This window comes from Pelodiscus sinensis, chromosome 23, assembly GCF_052426305.1.
Source record: "Pelodiscus sinensis isolate ZL-2025 chromosome 23, ASM5242630v1, whole genome shotgun sequence".
NCBI classification, from domain to species: Eukaryota; Metazoa; Chordata; order Testudines; family Trionychidae; genus Pelodiscus; species Pelodiscus sinensis.
This window is the reverse complement of record NC_143074.1, coordinates 11,732,398-11,750,009: the sequence shown is the minus strand read 5'-3', so window position 1 is coordinate 11,750,009 and position 17,612 is coordinate 11,732,398. Positions and strand designations below refer to the sequence as shown.

The 17,612-nt window shown below is 45.3% G+C and overlaps 2 protein-coding genes across 2 annotated transcripts in view; one reads left to right on the top strand and one right to left on the bottom strand.

Annotated features, from left to right (window-relative positions):
- Positions 1–4,479, top strand: part of BBLN (bublin coiled coil protein) — a 14,470-nt gene extending 9,991 nt beyond the window's left edge. The window contains exon 2 of the mRNA XM_075905642.2: positions 2,243–4,479. Within this exon, the coding sequence (XP_075761757.1) occupies positions 2,243–2,433 (191 nt within the window). The 3' untranslated portion in view covers positions 2,434–4,479. The remainder of the gene's footprint in view (positions 1–2,242) is intronic.
- The window catches only part of CIZ1 (CDKN1A interacting zinc finger protein 1), a 26,268-nt gene continuing 13,013 nt past the window's right edge, over positions 4,358–17,612 (bottom strand). The window contains exons 7-16 of the mRNA XM_075905639.2: positions 16,086–16,165; positions 15,300–15,379; positions 13,623–13,805; positions 13,130–13,260; positions 12,173–12,257; positions 11,381–11,494; positions 10,849–11,037; positions 9,878–9,947; positions 8,648–8,769; positions 4,358–5,089 (exon numbers count right to left, since the gene is read on the bottom strand). Of these exons, the coding sequence (XP_075761754.2) occupies positions 4,502–5,089; positions 8,648–8,769; positions 9,878–9,947; positions 10,849–11,037; positions 11,381–11,494; positions 12,173–12,257; positions 13,130–13,260; positions 13,623–13,805; positions 15,300–15,379; positions 16,086–16,165 (1,642 nt within the window). The 3' untranslated portion in view covers positions 4,358–4,501. The remainder of the gene's footprint in view (positions 5,090–8,647; positions 8,770–9,877; positions 9,948–10,848; positions 11,038–11,380; positions 11,495–12,172; positions 12,258–13,129; positions 13,261–13,622; positions 13,806–15,299; positions 15,380–16,085; positions 16,166–17,612) is intronic.

Genomic DNA, 17,612 nt, shown 5'->3' with positions numbered 1-17,612 from the left:
TGGCCTGGGGATCCTGCAGGGACGCCTCCTCGCCCCACAACTCAAAGAGGGTGGCAATTTCAGGACCACTCCAGGTGGGGGCATGCCTTTTGGTTCCCCTAGGGGGGATCCTGTGACCCCTGTGGCTGGTCTCTGAAGGGCCGGGGGGTTTTTGGGGAGCTTGCTGAGAGGCCATTTGTGGCTGAAGCAGAGCGGTGTGGTGAAGGCACCTGCTCTGGGCAATTTCCAGCCACAAGGCTTGTGCAGGGTGGTTGTGGCTTTAAAGGCAGCCAGCACACAGGAACTATAGAGTTGTGCTTGACTTGGCCAGAGTGGCCAAGAGGCTACCATTTTTTCCCCCGCAGGTCAATTCTTGCACAAAAACCCCTCCGGAGCGTCCACACTTGCCTTTTTGCGCAAGAGCTGTAGCGCAAAAAGGAGTTATGACTCGTAGAAGGAGGTATACCTACATTGCAAAAAGCTCTCTGTTCTGTCAATTGACTGTAGGTTTTCTTGCTCAAAAGCACGCTTGAGGTGTGGATGCTCTGTGGGTTTTGCACAAAAACGGCCATTTTTGCGCAAAAACCTTGTAGTGTAGACATAGCTTGAGTGAAAGCCACAGAGAAGTCCCATTCAAACAGTGGTCTAGTATTCTGAACAGTGCAGTCTGAGGACTGGTTGGTGCTGTTCCATGCCGTGTTCAGCAGGATTGGTCTAGAACAATGGTCCCCAACCTTTTGGGGCTGCTGGGCACCTGGGGGCAGGGCTGCATATGCGCTGGGCGCCCGGGGCGCAAGAATGGCTTGGGCTGGCCCTGGTCAGTCAGCGGGCGTGCATAAATGTCCCAGCGGGCACCATGGCGCTTGCGGGCACCGTGTTGGGGACCACTGGTCTAGAACACTAAAAATCTTCCCATGCGAACTTTGACCTTGGTTTGTGAAGTGAAATCAGTGGCTCTTCCTGAGGCTTTAATTATAGAATTTTCTTTGTAGGTAGGTATATGAGTGTATCATTCTTCCTTTTATTCGGGGCTTGGTGTGAGGGTTCCCCCCCACCCCCGTAACTCTTGCAAGCAGCAGCCTGACAAGTAGGTTTGAATGGCCTGTTGGACCTGGCTTGTGCTGGCTATATAACATGGTGCACAAATCCTACAAGGTGGCTTACAATTAATCCTTGCTTCCTAGTATTGTGTGAATTGGTAAAGCAAGATCTATGTAATCTCTGCACTATTGAGACCTGGGTTAAGAACATCAGAAATTAAGGGGCTAAATTCTGTTTATGGAAGTTTGTTCCACATTCATCCCTCTGGTTACTTTTTCCCTGAGGACCTTGAGACCTTTCTCTTCACCTCCTTCAAAGGGTGTGTCTAGACTACCCAGTTTTGTCGACAAAAGTGGACTTTTGTCGACAAAACTATACCAGCATCTACACTACCGCTGAGTTCTGTCGACATAACGTCGACAGAACTCAGCAGTTTTGTCGACGCCGGTATACCTCATATTACGAGGCATAACACCTTCTGTCGACAGAACTCTGTCGACAGAAGGTGTTATTGCCTGTAACATTGCGTCCAGACTACGGAGTTCTGTCGACAAAGCAGCTTGCTTTGTCGACAGAACTCAATGTGTCTGGACGCTCTTTGTCGACGGAAGTTTTGTCGACAGTATCTGTCAACAAAACTTCCGTCGACAAAACGCGGTAGTCTAGACATACCCAAAGGGACTCCAGTGCAGTGTTCCTTTCTTCCTCTACTCCTACCCTATCACATCAGCTGCTGTGATGTTCTGGAACTCCTCCAGATTTTCACATGCCAAGTCATAGACTAGCAGCTCTGGAGGTTACACTCTCTGTGCTGTACCCTTTCTGTGGTAAGTTTCTCAACAGCACCCTCTCAAAGTGCCTGTATCCTGATTAAGTAAGGCCACCTTTAGGGTGGGTGAAGAGATTAATTCAGTTATTTATTCTGCCCTCTTACAACATGGATCCCTGTCTAGTGGGAGCTGCCAGAGCCCAACCACTTACTTGACCAAAACCAAACAGCTGTCAGATAACCACTTACTGCATGGCCTGTGGCACTGAGGTGAAACACCCTGTATCACATTACCAATCCCCTGAACTATCCAGTTTCCCACAGACTGTTTCACAGTATATTTGACATTATCTACAGAGAAGACGTGTGTGTTCTGAGGTATATTTGCCCGATACTTCTCAGAATGCATGGTGGCAGTACAAGAATTTAAATTCAGAATATTTTTTCTTTTAGAATATGCAGCAATAAACTCAATGCTGGACCAGATCAACTCCTGTTTGGATCACCTGGAGGAGAAGAATGACCACCTGCATGCCCGTTTGAAGGAGCTGCTGGAATCCAACCGTCAGACTCGTCTGGAGTTCCAGCAGCAGAGTGAAGGACAGAACATGCAAGATGTGCAGGGACCACATGCAGATGTTTAGTTCTCTCTGTTTGCTGGACACAAACTCAAATAATTGGTACTTCTAGTGGAGCAATGAGTCCCGTGGCACCTTAGAGACTAACAGATTTATCTGGACATAAGCTTTCCTGGGTAAAAACCCACTTCATTAGATGCCCATGAAAGCTTACGCCCAAATAAATGTTAGTCTCTAAGGTGCCACAGGATTTCTCATTGTTTTGGCAGATATGTGGACCTGCTCCATCAGGCTATCCCTGATACTTGCTTCCAATGGGACCTCCACTAGTTTAATGTTAAATTGACTAGAAAAGGTATTTCCTGTTGTGCATTTTCATCCAGTGGTTAAATGTTCTGTCCTTCTGCGTGTGATGTTTTCTGTGTTACTGATGGTGCATCAGCAAATATGTTGGTTAGGGGGATAAATGGGGAGTCAATATTTCCAGCTCCCAAGCATAGCTCAAGATCTGAACTTATTGTTCCCATTAGAAGGGGGAATGGGATGCCCATGCTGCAAGTGTGGGCATTCATGTCCAGGCCTCTTTGGTCACAGTTCAGGAACAAAGGAAAGTAGTAGCTGTTCTCCTGCATGGCTAAGTCTGCCCTTGAAAAGTGTCCAGAATTCTACCTCACAGACTCTTCTCCCCTAGTAAACTGGACTTTTAAGCTTTACTGCTCTGGAGATCTATGGCAAGCAGAGGCTTCATCTTGGCTCCAGACTAAATGGGGAAGGTAACTTTTTTCTGCAGTCTCCCTGTTGTCTACAGTGCTGTTAGGTTTACAAAAGTTCTGTGATGAAATACTGGCTAAATGACAGTCTTCTAATCCCCACTATTCCTCCTTCCATGCAACTGCACTGTAAACTACCATCATACTTTACTTACTGGATAGGGATGGTGTTAGCTGCTTTTAAACCACTTCTAGAGACTTAGTAGAGGCTTCAGAGTTTTAGCACCTTAGTCAGGGCCCCTTGCTGTATCATAGCCTCATGGTGTGATAGGGTGGAATTAGCCAGCAATGCTGTTATGACAGAGTTCATCCTGAATGTCTGGGAGATAATGTGTTTGTAAAATTGCATGACCGCTGTAAGTCTATGAAACTACCTTGCTCTTGTCTGTGGCTTCTGGTGGAAAGACCTGATGCCAGCATTGTGAAATGACTGTCATAGTTCATACAGTTGAAAGTTTGGAGATGGTGTATTAAAAGTTTCTTTATAAATGCTAACAAACTGAATGCCCTCATGGAAGCATTTGAGTAGCAGGCTTGCTTTAAATCCTGAATGAAGAAGTGACTGAGGCTTCAGCACTGTACTCTTCTTCTGGAAAAAGCTACCCAAATTGTAGTTTGCAATTTGTATAGCTTTTTCCAGAAGAGGCTTTTCCGACATTTGGACCCTTTACACTGGGCCAAATGATAGAAAACCCCCTTTTCAGAACATCCCTCCTTCCTTGTAAAATGAGGCTTATAGAGATGCGAAAAAAAATTCAGAAGAGCAGACACGTTCCCTGGATGTAGCAGATTTTTCCAGAATACCTCTGGTCTCCTGGAAAAACTCTGCCGTGTAGACAGTCTGAGCAGTTTTCATGTTCTAGTCTGAAACTGGGTCCTAAGGTATCCTGTTGTCTAGTGCACTGATTTGTGAGAGAACATGTTATGAAAGGGCACAAATTATGTTCATGGGGCTGACATTTCCCTTTGTTGTGTAATTCCCATTGGTTTTTCTGTTCACATCACTTACTATCCTCAGACTAATGTGCAAGGGGAACTACCTTAGCACAGAAGGAAGTAGCTGGCTAGTATGGTGAGAAGCCTCTGAGCGCAGGCTTGGCTAGTTAAAGCAATGAGGTTCAGCTTTAGGAAGGCCAGCTTCAGCAACTTTGAGGTTTAACAGTATAAAACTGACTCTCCATCACATCCCAGCCATATAAATAACACCCAACAACATCCTATATTAGACACACTAAAGCCAAGTTTGTTTATTTTTAAAGTAAAAACAGCATTGAAGTGGAAGGTTTTTTGCTCTATTAAAAGACTCCGAAAATAAACATTTCCAGCAAATATTGTATGCAAACGGCTCTCGCTCTAAAGCTGCTCTATCTGGGTTTGCGTCTAACAGAACGTCTACGCCCTGCTGGGGTTAGACTTGCTGCTGCTTTTGGGACTGAAGAACATCTATTTGCCTCTTTCTCCTGGCCTGTGATGCTTGCTGCCTCCTGTTCAGAATCCCCTTCACTCATTGGGTACTGGGCTTGGTATGTGCCATCTCTTTGTCTGTGTGCTACACTGTGTCCCAGCAATGCCCTTGTGGCCTTGTCTTCATCTAAGAGCAGGCAGTCTTCACTAGTGGTGGGGGACTTGCTACTCTCATCCTGACTTCCTTCCTCCTCTATGACCAGGGCTCCACATATATCAGTCTCACTGGCTGGGCTTTCAGCCCTTCTCCCAGAGGGGCCCAGCTCACTCTTATTCTCTAGAGACATGGAGGCTTGTTCTTTTAATGCCAATAATTCTGTAATTTCCTCTCCTGGGACGTGATGGGTATTCACGGTCTCAGCTTCATCTTCTGTCTTAACAGCCGGGGGCTGCTGCAGGACATCAGGTGACTGAAAACCAGAGCCCGGTGAGCACAGAGAGGTCTCCATGGATGCTGCTGTAGCACACTGCCTTGCTGCTTTGTATTTCTGTGCAAAGGAAAAGCATATGAGTGATAACTGGGGTGAGACCAGACCGTTTCAGCTAATCCAGGAGGAACCTGCACAAAAGACAGTGACAGACTGTAATGGCTGGCCTAGTCTCCAAACAAAGCACAACTCTATGGCTCTTGAGGGAAGGCCTTGTAATACAAGTATGGGTTGGTTAGCTACCGGAGAGGAGAAAAGTGCTAGTATTAAGATTTTATTTGTTCTTGAGGATTAGATCGTGACAGTGGGGATAAGGCTCTAGAACCAGCCTTTGACCATTGTTAATCTGTCTCTGACAGGATAAATCTAAATAGTCAGTTGAGTAAGTGAAAGCAAGAAAACTCTTATCCCAACTACCAACTGAATCTGTACAACTGACTGACTGTGGGGATGATGGTCAGGAAACATGTAATCTCACCCTCCAGGCACAGGAGACTAATGGTTGCTTGCACTCATTAACTCAAAGGGAAAATAATTAGACTAACACGTTTTGCTGCAGATTAACACAGTGAAATGACTGTTTCCTTTTGCACTTCACTCATTTAAGCAATGCAGTCAATCTGTTGGCTCATTCACTTTGTGCTTCTTATTCAAGAGCATCAAGGTTGGAGAAAAAGTATTCCGTAAAATCATGTTTAAGGGGATGTTTCTAAGAGGGTATTTTGAGCAGCACATATCCCCACAAGAGTGCTCAGACATTCGGTAGATTGTGAATTTAGGCTCTATAATTGTCAGCAAAATGACTTACTTGACTGGTACCCAAACCGAGACTAGCAAGGAGGTTAAAGTTGTCACTGCAACTTCAGAAATGCAGTACACACAAGCCATGTGGAACTAACCTACAGAAGTACAACTGACAGCCTAAGCCACAATTAGTCAGTCTGGGGGCTTTACTTACACATGTGAGTAAGTGAACAGCACGAGGTTCCTTCTCTTCCACAGACATGAAAGTGATTGGCAATTCTAAACTTAAGCCCTAGAACAAGGGGCTTGCACTGAACCCAACAGTATCAGCAAGCACGATCGTACGTGGCCATTGAAGGGGCTGTATTAGCCATTTGACATGGAGAACAAAAGGTAAGTCCTTCCTGTGGTCTTTCCTGGCTCCTAGAGAATATGTACAACTCTTGTTGCTCTTCAAATAGCACTCAATGCAGCTCCTGCTTTTGGTAGCACGGTAGAGAAGCAGATGGAGGCTTAGGAAGTCTTAATTTTTTAGGTCAGCCATTTCAAGTGTTTGTACCTGCTCAAGCTCCTGGTGCCTGAGGAGGAGAGCCCATTCTGCATGAGGTGAAACAGGTAAAAGGCCAATTGTCTCTGCTGTGTAGACACGCTTAAGTGAAAAATATTCAGTTATACTGAACAGCCAGAAACATCTCATGCACTCAAAGTGAACTCAATACACACTCAGTACCAGAGTTATTCTGATCGGCACCTGCTGCTAACAGCCTGATGGTGTTTGTGTCACAAAGTTGCAGGAGTTTAATTTTTTAATTGATTAAAGTGGTGCAAACCCTTATAAAGACCCTTTCAGTGTGTTCCACACTGATTTACGATACAGCAGTTTAAACCAGCTTATTCTGGGTTAAGTGTCCACAAAGCATTATATACTAGTGTAATTAACTCAGTTGAAAAAAAATCACATCTTAATCTGGGGCAACTGTTGTTGACAAAGTGCAAAGTAGCTGTTTCTAGAGTGGTGCACTGGACTGTCAGATAGAAGCAATTTGGTGCCAGGAAACCTCCAGCATGGAATTCTGGCCAGAAGTGCTGATCACTCCTCTTTAAAGAAACTAGAAGGCATTTAATGCAAAGACCATGACAGTCCTTGTCCTCTAGCCAGCAGCAGGGACACTCCAGGGAGTAATTGCTTTTAGCTGAGATCACCAGATTCAAAAAGACACTGACTAGTTATAAACTGAGACTACCCTTAAGTATCTGTGGAAGGGAAACTCCAAGTTACACCCAGATAAATCTGGTATCAGTGATTTCCAAACACTTTATAAAATATCAGTGAATTAACTCTCATGGTAGCCCTTGAAGCCATCCTCACAGAAGCTACGTGATGTCCCTTTAGTAACAGAACAACTCACTGACTCGAGAGGAAGTCTGACTCCTAGTCCTCTAACTCCTAGACAACACTTCCTCTGGGTACACAGATGGGTTGAAACAGTAGCATCTTCCCTGGTTTTACAGGGGGAAGAGAGGAACACTCACTGGTTCTGTGCTAACTCATTTTTAACAAGCTGAAAGAGGGAATGTAACTTAATAGATCTGAATATAACATACTGACGCATGAGATGGACAAGGGGAGCTGATTGTTTCATTCCAGAAGTGATCTGCACAGGGGACAGGCAGTGGAAGACCTAGAGGAACAGCTGCAGTGCTACCTGCTGCAAAGATGTTAAGAACTGTTAGCTCATGTGGGACACACTTGTTCCCCCCAGTTCTAGGTAAAGGTAACAGAAAGGAGACTGTTAACCTTTGATTGGCCTCACAAAGGAGTTAACTTGTCTGAGACTAGCTGAAAAGCTCCACAGCAAGTACACCCCATGAAGAAACTACAAATACACCTGGGGAGGAGAAATGGGGTATTTTTGCAGAAGCAGGCCTTGGCCCTAACAGCAGAGGAAATCCAAATGGGAATTATTCCTCCATCCTGGGCGTCAGGGAATTCCTCTTCCATACCTGAGACCCAGACAATGGTCACTGAAAGGAGAAGGAAAAGCCACAACAAAGAGCAGCATGATGGGCTTGGATTTCAGGGCAGTAGAGGTTGTGCAAACTCAGATCCAGCCATCAAGACTTACAAGAGGCAGTGAATGAGTTTACAGCTGAATTCAAGGGCTATTCTTGTATCTTCTTTGTGTGGACTGGATAAAGCAGAGGAACAGCACTAACCCGCTGAACTCTGGGCTAGTGAAGAGCCTCCAGACAACCTATCAGAAGCTCCCAAGTTGGTCCCTGCTGCCCGACTGCTTATGGATTGGAGGTCTCCATCTTCTAAAACAGTCCTGGAATTTCACTTCTACCCTGTTGAAGAGGCATTTCCAACTGTCTGTCCCCTGTATAGATGTTTCCTATCTGTAATTTGAGTCTCAGGGCCTGTTTACAGCATCACGGACACTAGAGTTTCTTCATCTAGACAGATTCGTATAATTTCCTGCTCTCTTTAAAATGAGCAGCCTCTTCTTATCTAGTCTCCCACCAGTTTCACTCATTTGTACTTGCTAAGGGATCAGGCAAGTCTCAGGCTGAACCAGGGATTCCATTTCACAGGTTCAGTGCAGCTCAAACAGTGGCTGGAGAGATGGAGGATTTCCAACTGAGAATGGGCAATGGCAGACATTAGCAGAACTGTGTCTGATCGCCAAGGAGCTGAAGACAAGCAGAGAGCATACCAGATGAAAGCTGTGGCAACAAACATGGTGATGGACATGGACGACAATGGGAAGGTGCTGTAAACAGACAGGTGAAAGAGGGGAGTTGCCGAGGAAATGGAGAAGACACAGACAGGGTGACAAATGCCAGGCCATGCAATCGCCAAAGGGGTCTAACCTGAAAGTTCTCAAAATGCATCAGAGACTTGCAGTGTGTGACCCGGGCAGCAGAGTCACTATGGTAGAATTTGTGACACAGCCTGCAGAGGTAACCTGCGACGGGGACCAGAAAATCCAGGCCTGCAAAATGGGAGGGGAATGGAAATCACAGATCACATTGAACAGAACTCAAAAAAATAGAATGTTAAAGGGGAAATTAAAAAAAAAAAAAAAAAAAGAGAGAGAAGAGTTTTGCTTCTGTTAATTATGGACTTGCAAGATCACTTGCTGAATATCTCATCTTACCACAGTACAGCTGCAGGCTGATATTCAGAGAGAGATCAGGTTGTCAGAGAAAAGAAACTAAACAGCATAAAAAAAATACACTGGAAAATTACAGACCATATGACCAGCTGTAATGGGCTCAATCCAAGCAGAAAACAGCAGGCACATGAGAGAAACACAGAGAGAACATTCACAGCATTACTCATTTTGCCTGCCACGTGACAGTGGAAGGTTACAGCAATGTGGAAAACTGGTGTAAATAGAGCAGCTTCTGCCAGTGCATGTGCCCCTACCTTCCCCACAACGCACTACTGGCTGAACTGTTTAGAGAGATTCGGATGGTGACTAGAGAGAGCACAAAAGAAGTTCTGGAAGCAGCACAGCACACATGTTCAGCAGCTTCTCTGCTCTGATCAGATGGAGTCTAGAATGGTGGTTCCAAAGAATACAGAGGAAAGGCATGCAGTTCAATCTCCTTTGTGGAGTCACGGTGCACCTAATCTGGATCTTCAATGCAGGAGAGAAGCATCTCTATTGAGGTTTCCGTTCTTGTAGAGAATGTTCTGAATAGGGCACCTCCATTCCTCTTTGTGCATCCCTGATCTATTAACTCTGCCTTCTACATGGCTTTGTCAGCACTTCTCGCTCTTGCACTGGTTCCTTTCCCACTGCACAGTTCTTTAGTCCTCTTGGATGAGATCAAGGGTTCTCAGCCCCTCTTGAGGGCAACAGGCACTTGTCAACCCTATTCGCAGCTTTGACAAACAGCACATGCCTTACTCAGCAGATCAAACTTTGTCGCTTCGCCACAATCTGCTATCCTTCTTTGGTCTGACATGGATGCTGGAGTAAGTTCTGCTTATTGCAGGCCACATAATTGTGCTGAGGCCCACCCCACATACAATGGCAGCCCCTGACCTCCGAAAGCACTCTTGGGCATGCCGCGTTGACTGGGTTAGCTTACCATAGGGGGTATCTGGACAGTACATCTCATTTCCTTCACAGTCCTCTGGAGGCTCTTCCTTCAGCCCAACCTGAACAAGAAACAAGAGACCATGTCAATGCATGGAGCCCCCAGCCTGCAAGGGCTGTCTACTGAAGCAGCATCCATTGTTCAGCTCTCCTTATAAGCCTTCAACCCTTTCCAATAAGCATGGGGGAAAAGTTATTTTTCCCCTTTCTACTGTAATATACACTCCTTAATTGTGTCACCATTCAGTATTCACACCATCCTGCACAGGTTACATTATCAGCATAGCACAATGGACAGGTTAAATCCAGATACAGGCCAAATACCAGCAGAATATTTCATTAGCAGGGTTAAAAACCACCACATGTATTTAAGGTCTCAGCTACTTTAACTGTGTCTGTCCCACGGTTAGATGTTCTTGAAGCCGAGAGAACACATTTCATTTGGAGAACACTTGCCAAGATGTATCCATCTATGGGGTCCAGTTAGGAACAGGAGCAAAGCTGCTAATGGATCAGACAAAGCAGAATGACAGAGTGAAGTCTGTGCTGTTTTGCCCCCCTTGTCAAGGTACCCCAGGATATCTTCTTGCACCCTCAAGAGCTCCCCTGTATCACCTCTGGAGATCAAAGTCCTCAGACTTCTTGTGAAAAAGCCACACATCACAGCCCATGTCTTTCCAGCTGAGGTACCACTTGAACCAGTTAACATTGCTCAGCCAGCCAGCCACAGGAGTAATGGCATCATATTATACCCTGGAAACCTCTTATGTGAGAGACATGAAACAGGTGCTGCAGCAAATCTGATCTCAAAGTATCTTTGTCCCCATCTTATCCTATGTTCTGGGAACATAGTAGATCAGCCTCCAAAATGCATTGAACTCCACTGGCCCTCACTGACTGAGCCATAAGATTCCAACTCAGATGCTCTTCTAATACAGTTCCATTTCTGTTATCATGCTGTACCTGGTTGATGACAGGATCTTCATTCTCTGTCTGCACCACCTCAGAGCCGCCTTCTTCACCAGCTCCTTCCTCCTCCTCCTCCTCCTCCTCCTCCTCATCTTCGTCATCTTCAAAACAGCCAATAGCATCGACTGTGATTAGCTCCTCTGAGTCCTCTGGCCCACCTAGCTCTTTCTCGCCCAGCCTCACCTGCCAGACATAGACAAGAAAGATGAGACCAGACTGCTAGCTTCCAGCACTCTCATAACATTCCTCCTGTTGATGAGGAGGGCTCTAAGTGGAGTCCAGTACTGCTGCTCTGAGATGAGCATTGCTAGAAACCAAGAAGGCTCCCAGGCACACATACAGTGCTCAATTACCTTCAAGTAGTATGGGAATGCAGACAGGCAGGACAGGAACACACCTTGATAGAAAAATGATGCACCTCTTCACTGGTTTGAGACAAGTGGGACAGACGCACACTCCTCCCCACATACCAAGCACAGCCACTTCTGTAATACAGCAGTGCTTTCCCCCATCCAGTTTGCATTACCTCTTTGGCCTTCTGCTTATGCTCAGGAGACTTCATGTGCTCCACAAACTTGCGAGGGGTCTTGAAGTGGCGGCTGCAGACAGTGCAAAAGGGACGGAGAGAGCGTTTGGCCAGCTGAGAAAAGAGGGATGAGAAGATTGGATTGGTTAAGACAGGCGCTTCTTTGTTTCAATTCAACTCCATTTAAACAACTTCTCTCTCAAAACCATAACTGTGAATCTAGAACAGTCAGATCACTGTCCCACAGTAGGAGAGGGGGCATCCTGGCGTGCTTGGAGAGCAACACAGAAAGGATGTGGTGACTCATGGTCTTCAAAGATCTCTTGGCACTTGTCCGTTACAAAATGCTCACCTAAAATTCCCCATGCAGTTGAGAGTGATCAAGAAAAGAGCTATCATACCTCTGGGTAGACAGTTTAATAATAAGCAGAGACTGTAGTAACAGTAGTAGTAATAAATAATAATAATAATAATCGGAAAACAATACGTGTGGTGCTAGTCAGTGCTAATTCACTCATCTTGACACCCAAGTATTCCACTAGTACCAGTGAACCGAAGCCCAAGAGAACTAGGTGCATAGAGAGATCCAGCTAGAACTGCAGTTCTCAAACTGTGCGGCAGGACCCCATTTTAATGGAGTTTAAAGGGCCAGCATTTGACTTACTTGGATCCAGGGCTGAAGCCTGAGCACCACCCTGAACTAGGGCAATATGACTCACTTATCCTTATTGGCCGGGGAGTGAGAGTCTTATCCTTCAACCTCCTTTGTAAATTTGTGCATTGATTAGTTACCTTATGTTCCTGGGTCCTTCGATGTTTGATTAGATCCCCTGAAAAGTGTATCTGGCAGGTATTACACCATCGCTGCTGGATCTCTCTGTGGTGAGAAGAATGGCTCAGTAAGAGGCTCCTTGGATTCCCCAGGGAACACTGTTTTTGCAACTGTGAGGTCTCAGCACCCACTGTGCTTTCTCCCTCCCCCCAATGATATTTCAGTTCCTATCTCCCCACCTTTAGTTGATTTGACTTAACTCCGTCTATAAAAATGCATCCATCATGACAGATGCAGGCTGATGAACTTCATTAAAAACTACATAGTGTGACAAAGGCACTACAACTACACTATAGGATGCAGCTAAATAATTTTCCCAAAGGGGCTACACCTGCTGGGGCTAAGACCTAAGAGAACAGATGGGCCTTGAACTATAACCTGAATATTGATACATTCTGAGTGGGTGGGACCAATGCAGAGGCCAGTTTTTTAAAGTAAGGCCTTCAACTCAAAGCCCTGCCTCCCTTGTGTTCAGAACTAACTAGGGATTGCTAGCAAGAACATCCTAGCTAAAGAGTCTTGAGCATTTCTATTAGACTGTACCTATATATGTGATGACATGCACTCTATTAAAGGCCAGCCTTACACAGATACCTCCCCTGTCCATGTCTGATCAGATCTCATCACAAAACACTGACTAAACCTAGAAAGCAAATACTAAGTTTTTACTGCTTTGAGGTTTTTCTTCCCTCTTTAATGTATGTTCTTGAGAATGATTGGGGAAGACATGACAGTTTTACTTGAATCCAGAATTTTAATCTGTTTTTACAGACTCCTGCCTTTGCAATGTTGGTTTCTGGGGTGGTATCTTAAGGCCAGTAGGGATACATTAAAGTTATTTCTAAAGTTCCAAGCTCTGTAATATCGAAATGGGATCAACTCTTTTTACCCTCCACCTCCAGTATGCTGATACATACCCATCTTTCTTAGCCATCAACGTCTGCTCCTTCACCATGGGAAGCAGCGAGACAAAGCAGACGTTACTCATGTGTTGAATCTCCCCAAGTCGCTGCTGGTGCTGAATACCAGCCATATGGGATTGGAAATTCTAACAAGGAGGAGAACATCCATTTAGATAGACTCAAAATTTTAAAAACAAACAATGTCCCCCCGCCCAAATGTAACCTGTCAATTAAATGATTTCCATTTCCCCTCTACTCATCACCAATCTTTGGACAGCTTAAAACCATGGCTACCTTTGGATCAGCCAGTGCTGGGACTTTAGAATGTTCTCTTGTGTGTTCTTTGGAGGAGGAGTTTATTTTATTTTTTATAGACTTTTCTTGGCCTCTAGTAATCATTGTGCTGGATACCCTGAAAACACGTCTCAAAGTGCAAAATTTTTACTGCAAGCCCCCTGGCCATGTGATTCCATCCCTTGGCCCCCAGATTTAGCCAAAGTGTTTATACCTGCTGGTTGCAGCAATCGGTCTTGCAGATGTAACAGAAGAATTTAAGGACAGATTCAGGACTGGTATCAGCTGTGCCCAGGTCACAGGCCCAGTGTGCTGGCTTCAGGGCTGTGGTGCTGATAGCTCTGCTCTCACTGCTCTGCTGAATAGTCACTTTCAACGCACCCCCCGAACTCAATACCTGCCAGAATGAAAAGTCAAGAGAGTCCAATCTAGGTGTCTTTTTAGGGGCTTCTAATGAATAGGGGTCAAGTTTACCTACAATTTCCATAGCATCTGGAAAAATGCATTTAAATGTCAGCCAAATATCATTTCAAGTCTTGTGTGTACACACACGAATTTTTTGTGTGCAAAACCCTTGTTTTGCACAAGATCCTTACGCCTCTCCGGGACAGGCATAAGGATCTTGTGCAAAACAGGGGTTTTGTGCAAAAAAAGTCCACACTGCTTCTTTTTGCACAAAAACCCCTTACGCAAAAAGTAACGGCAGAAAATATGCTAATGAGATCACTACTTATGCTAATGAGTCCCTCATTAGCAGGGCTCGACAATTTAGGTAATCTACTCGCCATGGGCGAGTAGATTATAGCCCAGCACGGCGCCGCAGCACAATCAGCGCATTAGCATATTTTCTGCTGGAAGAACTTGCAGTAAAGACGAAGCCCTAGTGCTTATATACCTTCCGTCTCTTGCTACTCTCTGGCTCTGCTGTATCACAATGTTATCAAGGTTATAATGCAACTCCTTAACACACTTCTGTAGGGGTAGTGTCCTGTCCACATACAGGGAGACACCCCACCTTGGAACACAGATGTCACTAACCATGGGAGACAGCTATGCATTGGCAGAGTCAGATATGTAGGATCTGGCCTGGAATACAGACAGGCCTTTAGGTAGTTTTAATCATGACAAAACTATGTTATGGAGCATAGGCTCCAGGCTGCAAGTGCATTTCCCTGCTGGCCCCAATAGTGTTATACCTTAGCCTGTTTCTCTCTAGTCTACTTTGCCAAGAATCAAGACCCAACTAGCCTCTTCCTCCTGCTGTAATTTCAAACCATAAAGGTAGCTGCCAGCATTCAGCTCACTTACCAGGAATGGCAGGGAGAGAAAGGCATGCTCTCCATCTGCTGTAATAGCATCCCTTGCAATCTCTCTTACCGACTTCTACACTCCCATGTTTGTCCTCAGTTCTACAGCCTCCAAAACAGACCTACCTGGTGGGGATGGCTGTTACCCTTCTGAGTCTGGGCTGAGAGAAGCTCCTCTCAGAAAACTCAGACGTTTAAGAGCCACAAATCAGTCTTTTAATGTGCATTTCAAAAACAAAAAAGCCACCCACAAAAGCCTCCCATCCTTACAGACCAGTATGGAAGTATTGGAATGTATCATTACTCCAATGGTCAGAATGCAGCATGGGAGCGTAATAGAGCTTCCATGCTTTCAATAGGGGTGCAGGTTTATAACAAATGAAAACATTGCAATAATCTGTTGTCATTTAATCAGAGACAGCCCCTGCACAGCAGCTTCCTATAACAGCACAAGGCCACTGATATTAACTCAAGAGTCAAGTGCTACTTGGTTTACAATCACAATGGAAACCTCGGTAAAACCGACTCTTTGGGGACAGAGAAACGTTCTCTGCACACGCTCCCTTTATGCCCTGCCCACCTACCTCTGGAACTTTCAGTTCCCCAGAGAAGTTTCTCTCCTTGGAGGCATCTTCAGCTGTATTCTCCTTCACGCTGCCTGGTCCTAAAGATAGAGAGACCCTTTAACTGGATTAAAACTAAACAATGATAGAAAACCAGGTGCATGAAGTCTAGAAGCTCATCTCACCCCTGTAGACGGATATTACCCTACGTTCACAGGGCCTCAACCTGGTTTTCATAGAGAAAGTCCTTGTACAACATAGAAATTCATCCCATTATTTGCATCTGGCCGTTGAAAACCCATGTGGAAGGCCCCCACATATCTGGAAGAGGGACAGTTACTGGGGCATATTCTTAGGGTGTTGGTCCTAGTGTTTCTCTTCCTTGAAATTTGTTTCTGAAAGAATTCAGGGTAACTGCAGACATCAAGAATATGCCCACAGTGAACTTGGGATGTGTGTAATTCTCAGCTCTGGAAAACACTCACTTGCTAGATCTACTTGAGACAGCAGGATAAAAGTAGCAAGGGGGGCATGAAGGGCAGAGGGTGACTCAGACAAGCCACCCAAGTATGCACCTATCATCATAGACAGGTAGCCCAAACAGCCACCTCAGCCACAGTGCTATGTTTAGCGTGCTGCTAGTATGTATTTGTCTACCCAAACTGGGAATTACATCTTCTAGATAAAGAGCAGATAGATGTACCCCGTGTGTCGCACCGCATCTATACCGGGAGTGAAACTACCAATCCACACATCAGCAGTCTGGGGGCTCTATCGCTCCCATCTGTCATGATAATCTCTTCTTACCATCTGCCTGGGTTTCAATGCTTGACTCCTCTGCTTCCTGGCTGCCTGCAGCATCCTCTAGTATGGGCACTTCTTCCACACTTCAATTGGAAAAAAAAATAAAAAAGGAGAACAAGATTATCACCTATGTCCTAAGCCAGGAGGATGGTGAGGCTTAATCTAATGCATAAGCTGGTGTTTAAACCACAGGCCATATAGAGCAATCTATAGTGTTATTAACCATCAAAACGCAACTTGAAATCTCTAAAATAAGTTGATAATATTTTACAATTACAGATGGTATTTCTGGTGAAGCTCCAGCAGAACAGAATACAGGAGAGGCACCACAGTACAGGCAGTCCCCGGGTTACATACAAGATAGGGACTGTAGGTTTGTTCTTAAGTTGAATTTGTATGTAAGTCGGAACTGGTACATATTGTAGGGGAAACTCTAGCCAAACATTTCTCCAGAGCTCAGTTTTATTCTCCCACACCTCACTTCCCTCAGTCCTTTATTCTCAAGCTGAGGTGTCTGCTGAGAAAAGCCGCTCCGCGTCTCCCTGGTCTGCTGGAGGGGTCGCTAGCTTCGCGTCTCCCTGGTCTGCTGGGGGGAAGCAGCTAGTGCGGGGTTGCCTCACCCCATTTGTAAGTAGGGATCTGATGTAAGTCGGATCCATGTAACCCGGGGACTGCCTGTATATACACAAATAGCAACCCTACCGTCTAAGGCCAGCCAAAAGAGCATGAACCAGTTGTTCAGGGATAACTGTAACTATCCCTTGTAGAAAACTGCCTGGAGTGTGCTTTCAGTAAGGGACTCAGGGATTCATTTCTTACCTTGGTTGATGAACATTCACCTGTTCTAGGACTAGGGGGAAGATAAACTCCTTTTTGACATCCCTGGATTTAAAAAATGTAACTGTGTAACCACTAAAAACAGCAGTTACACATGCTGTGGGCTCTGCAGTATAAAGCTTAAATAAGCTTCATACTGCACAGCCTGCAGTGAACCTGCCTCCCAGGGAGCAAGCTAACAGCCCCTGCCAGCCCCACTCTCGAGGAGCCAGCTTGTAATCTGTGGCAGGGAGAGGAAGGGGTGGCAGGCCCATCACAGACAGAGGCTGCTTTGGTGGACCAAACACTGCTAATTGGAGTTGTCTTTGTGTTTCATTGTTGGTCTGATTTAAGGAGTGGAAACAGGCTCCTAAAGGGGTTGCTATGAATGAATGACCAATCTGCAGAATGATCCAATAGAGCAGATTTTTTTCTTGATTATATGTCAGCACCTTCAGCTAGCCATCTTCCCAGGCCAGACCAACATTCCCACTGTGACACACTTCTGCCCACAGGAAGCAGCACACTCTGAATTCAGTAACCACATACAGTCTGTGTAAGATTTAAACACACAGTCCATAATTTAGCAGACTGATAGGTGATAAAGTAACTGAATTACGCAGCTATAAATACACAGCAAGATTTTGACAATGCAGACCAGGGCAAAAAAATAGTGCCTTGTATTATGATTATCTGTCAAGCACTGACAGTGTG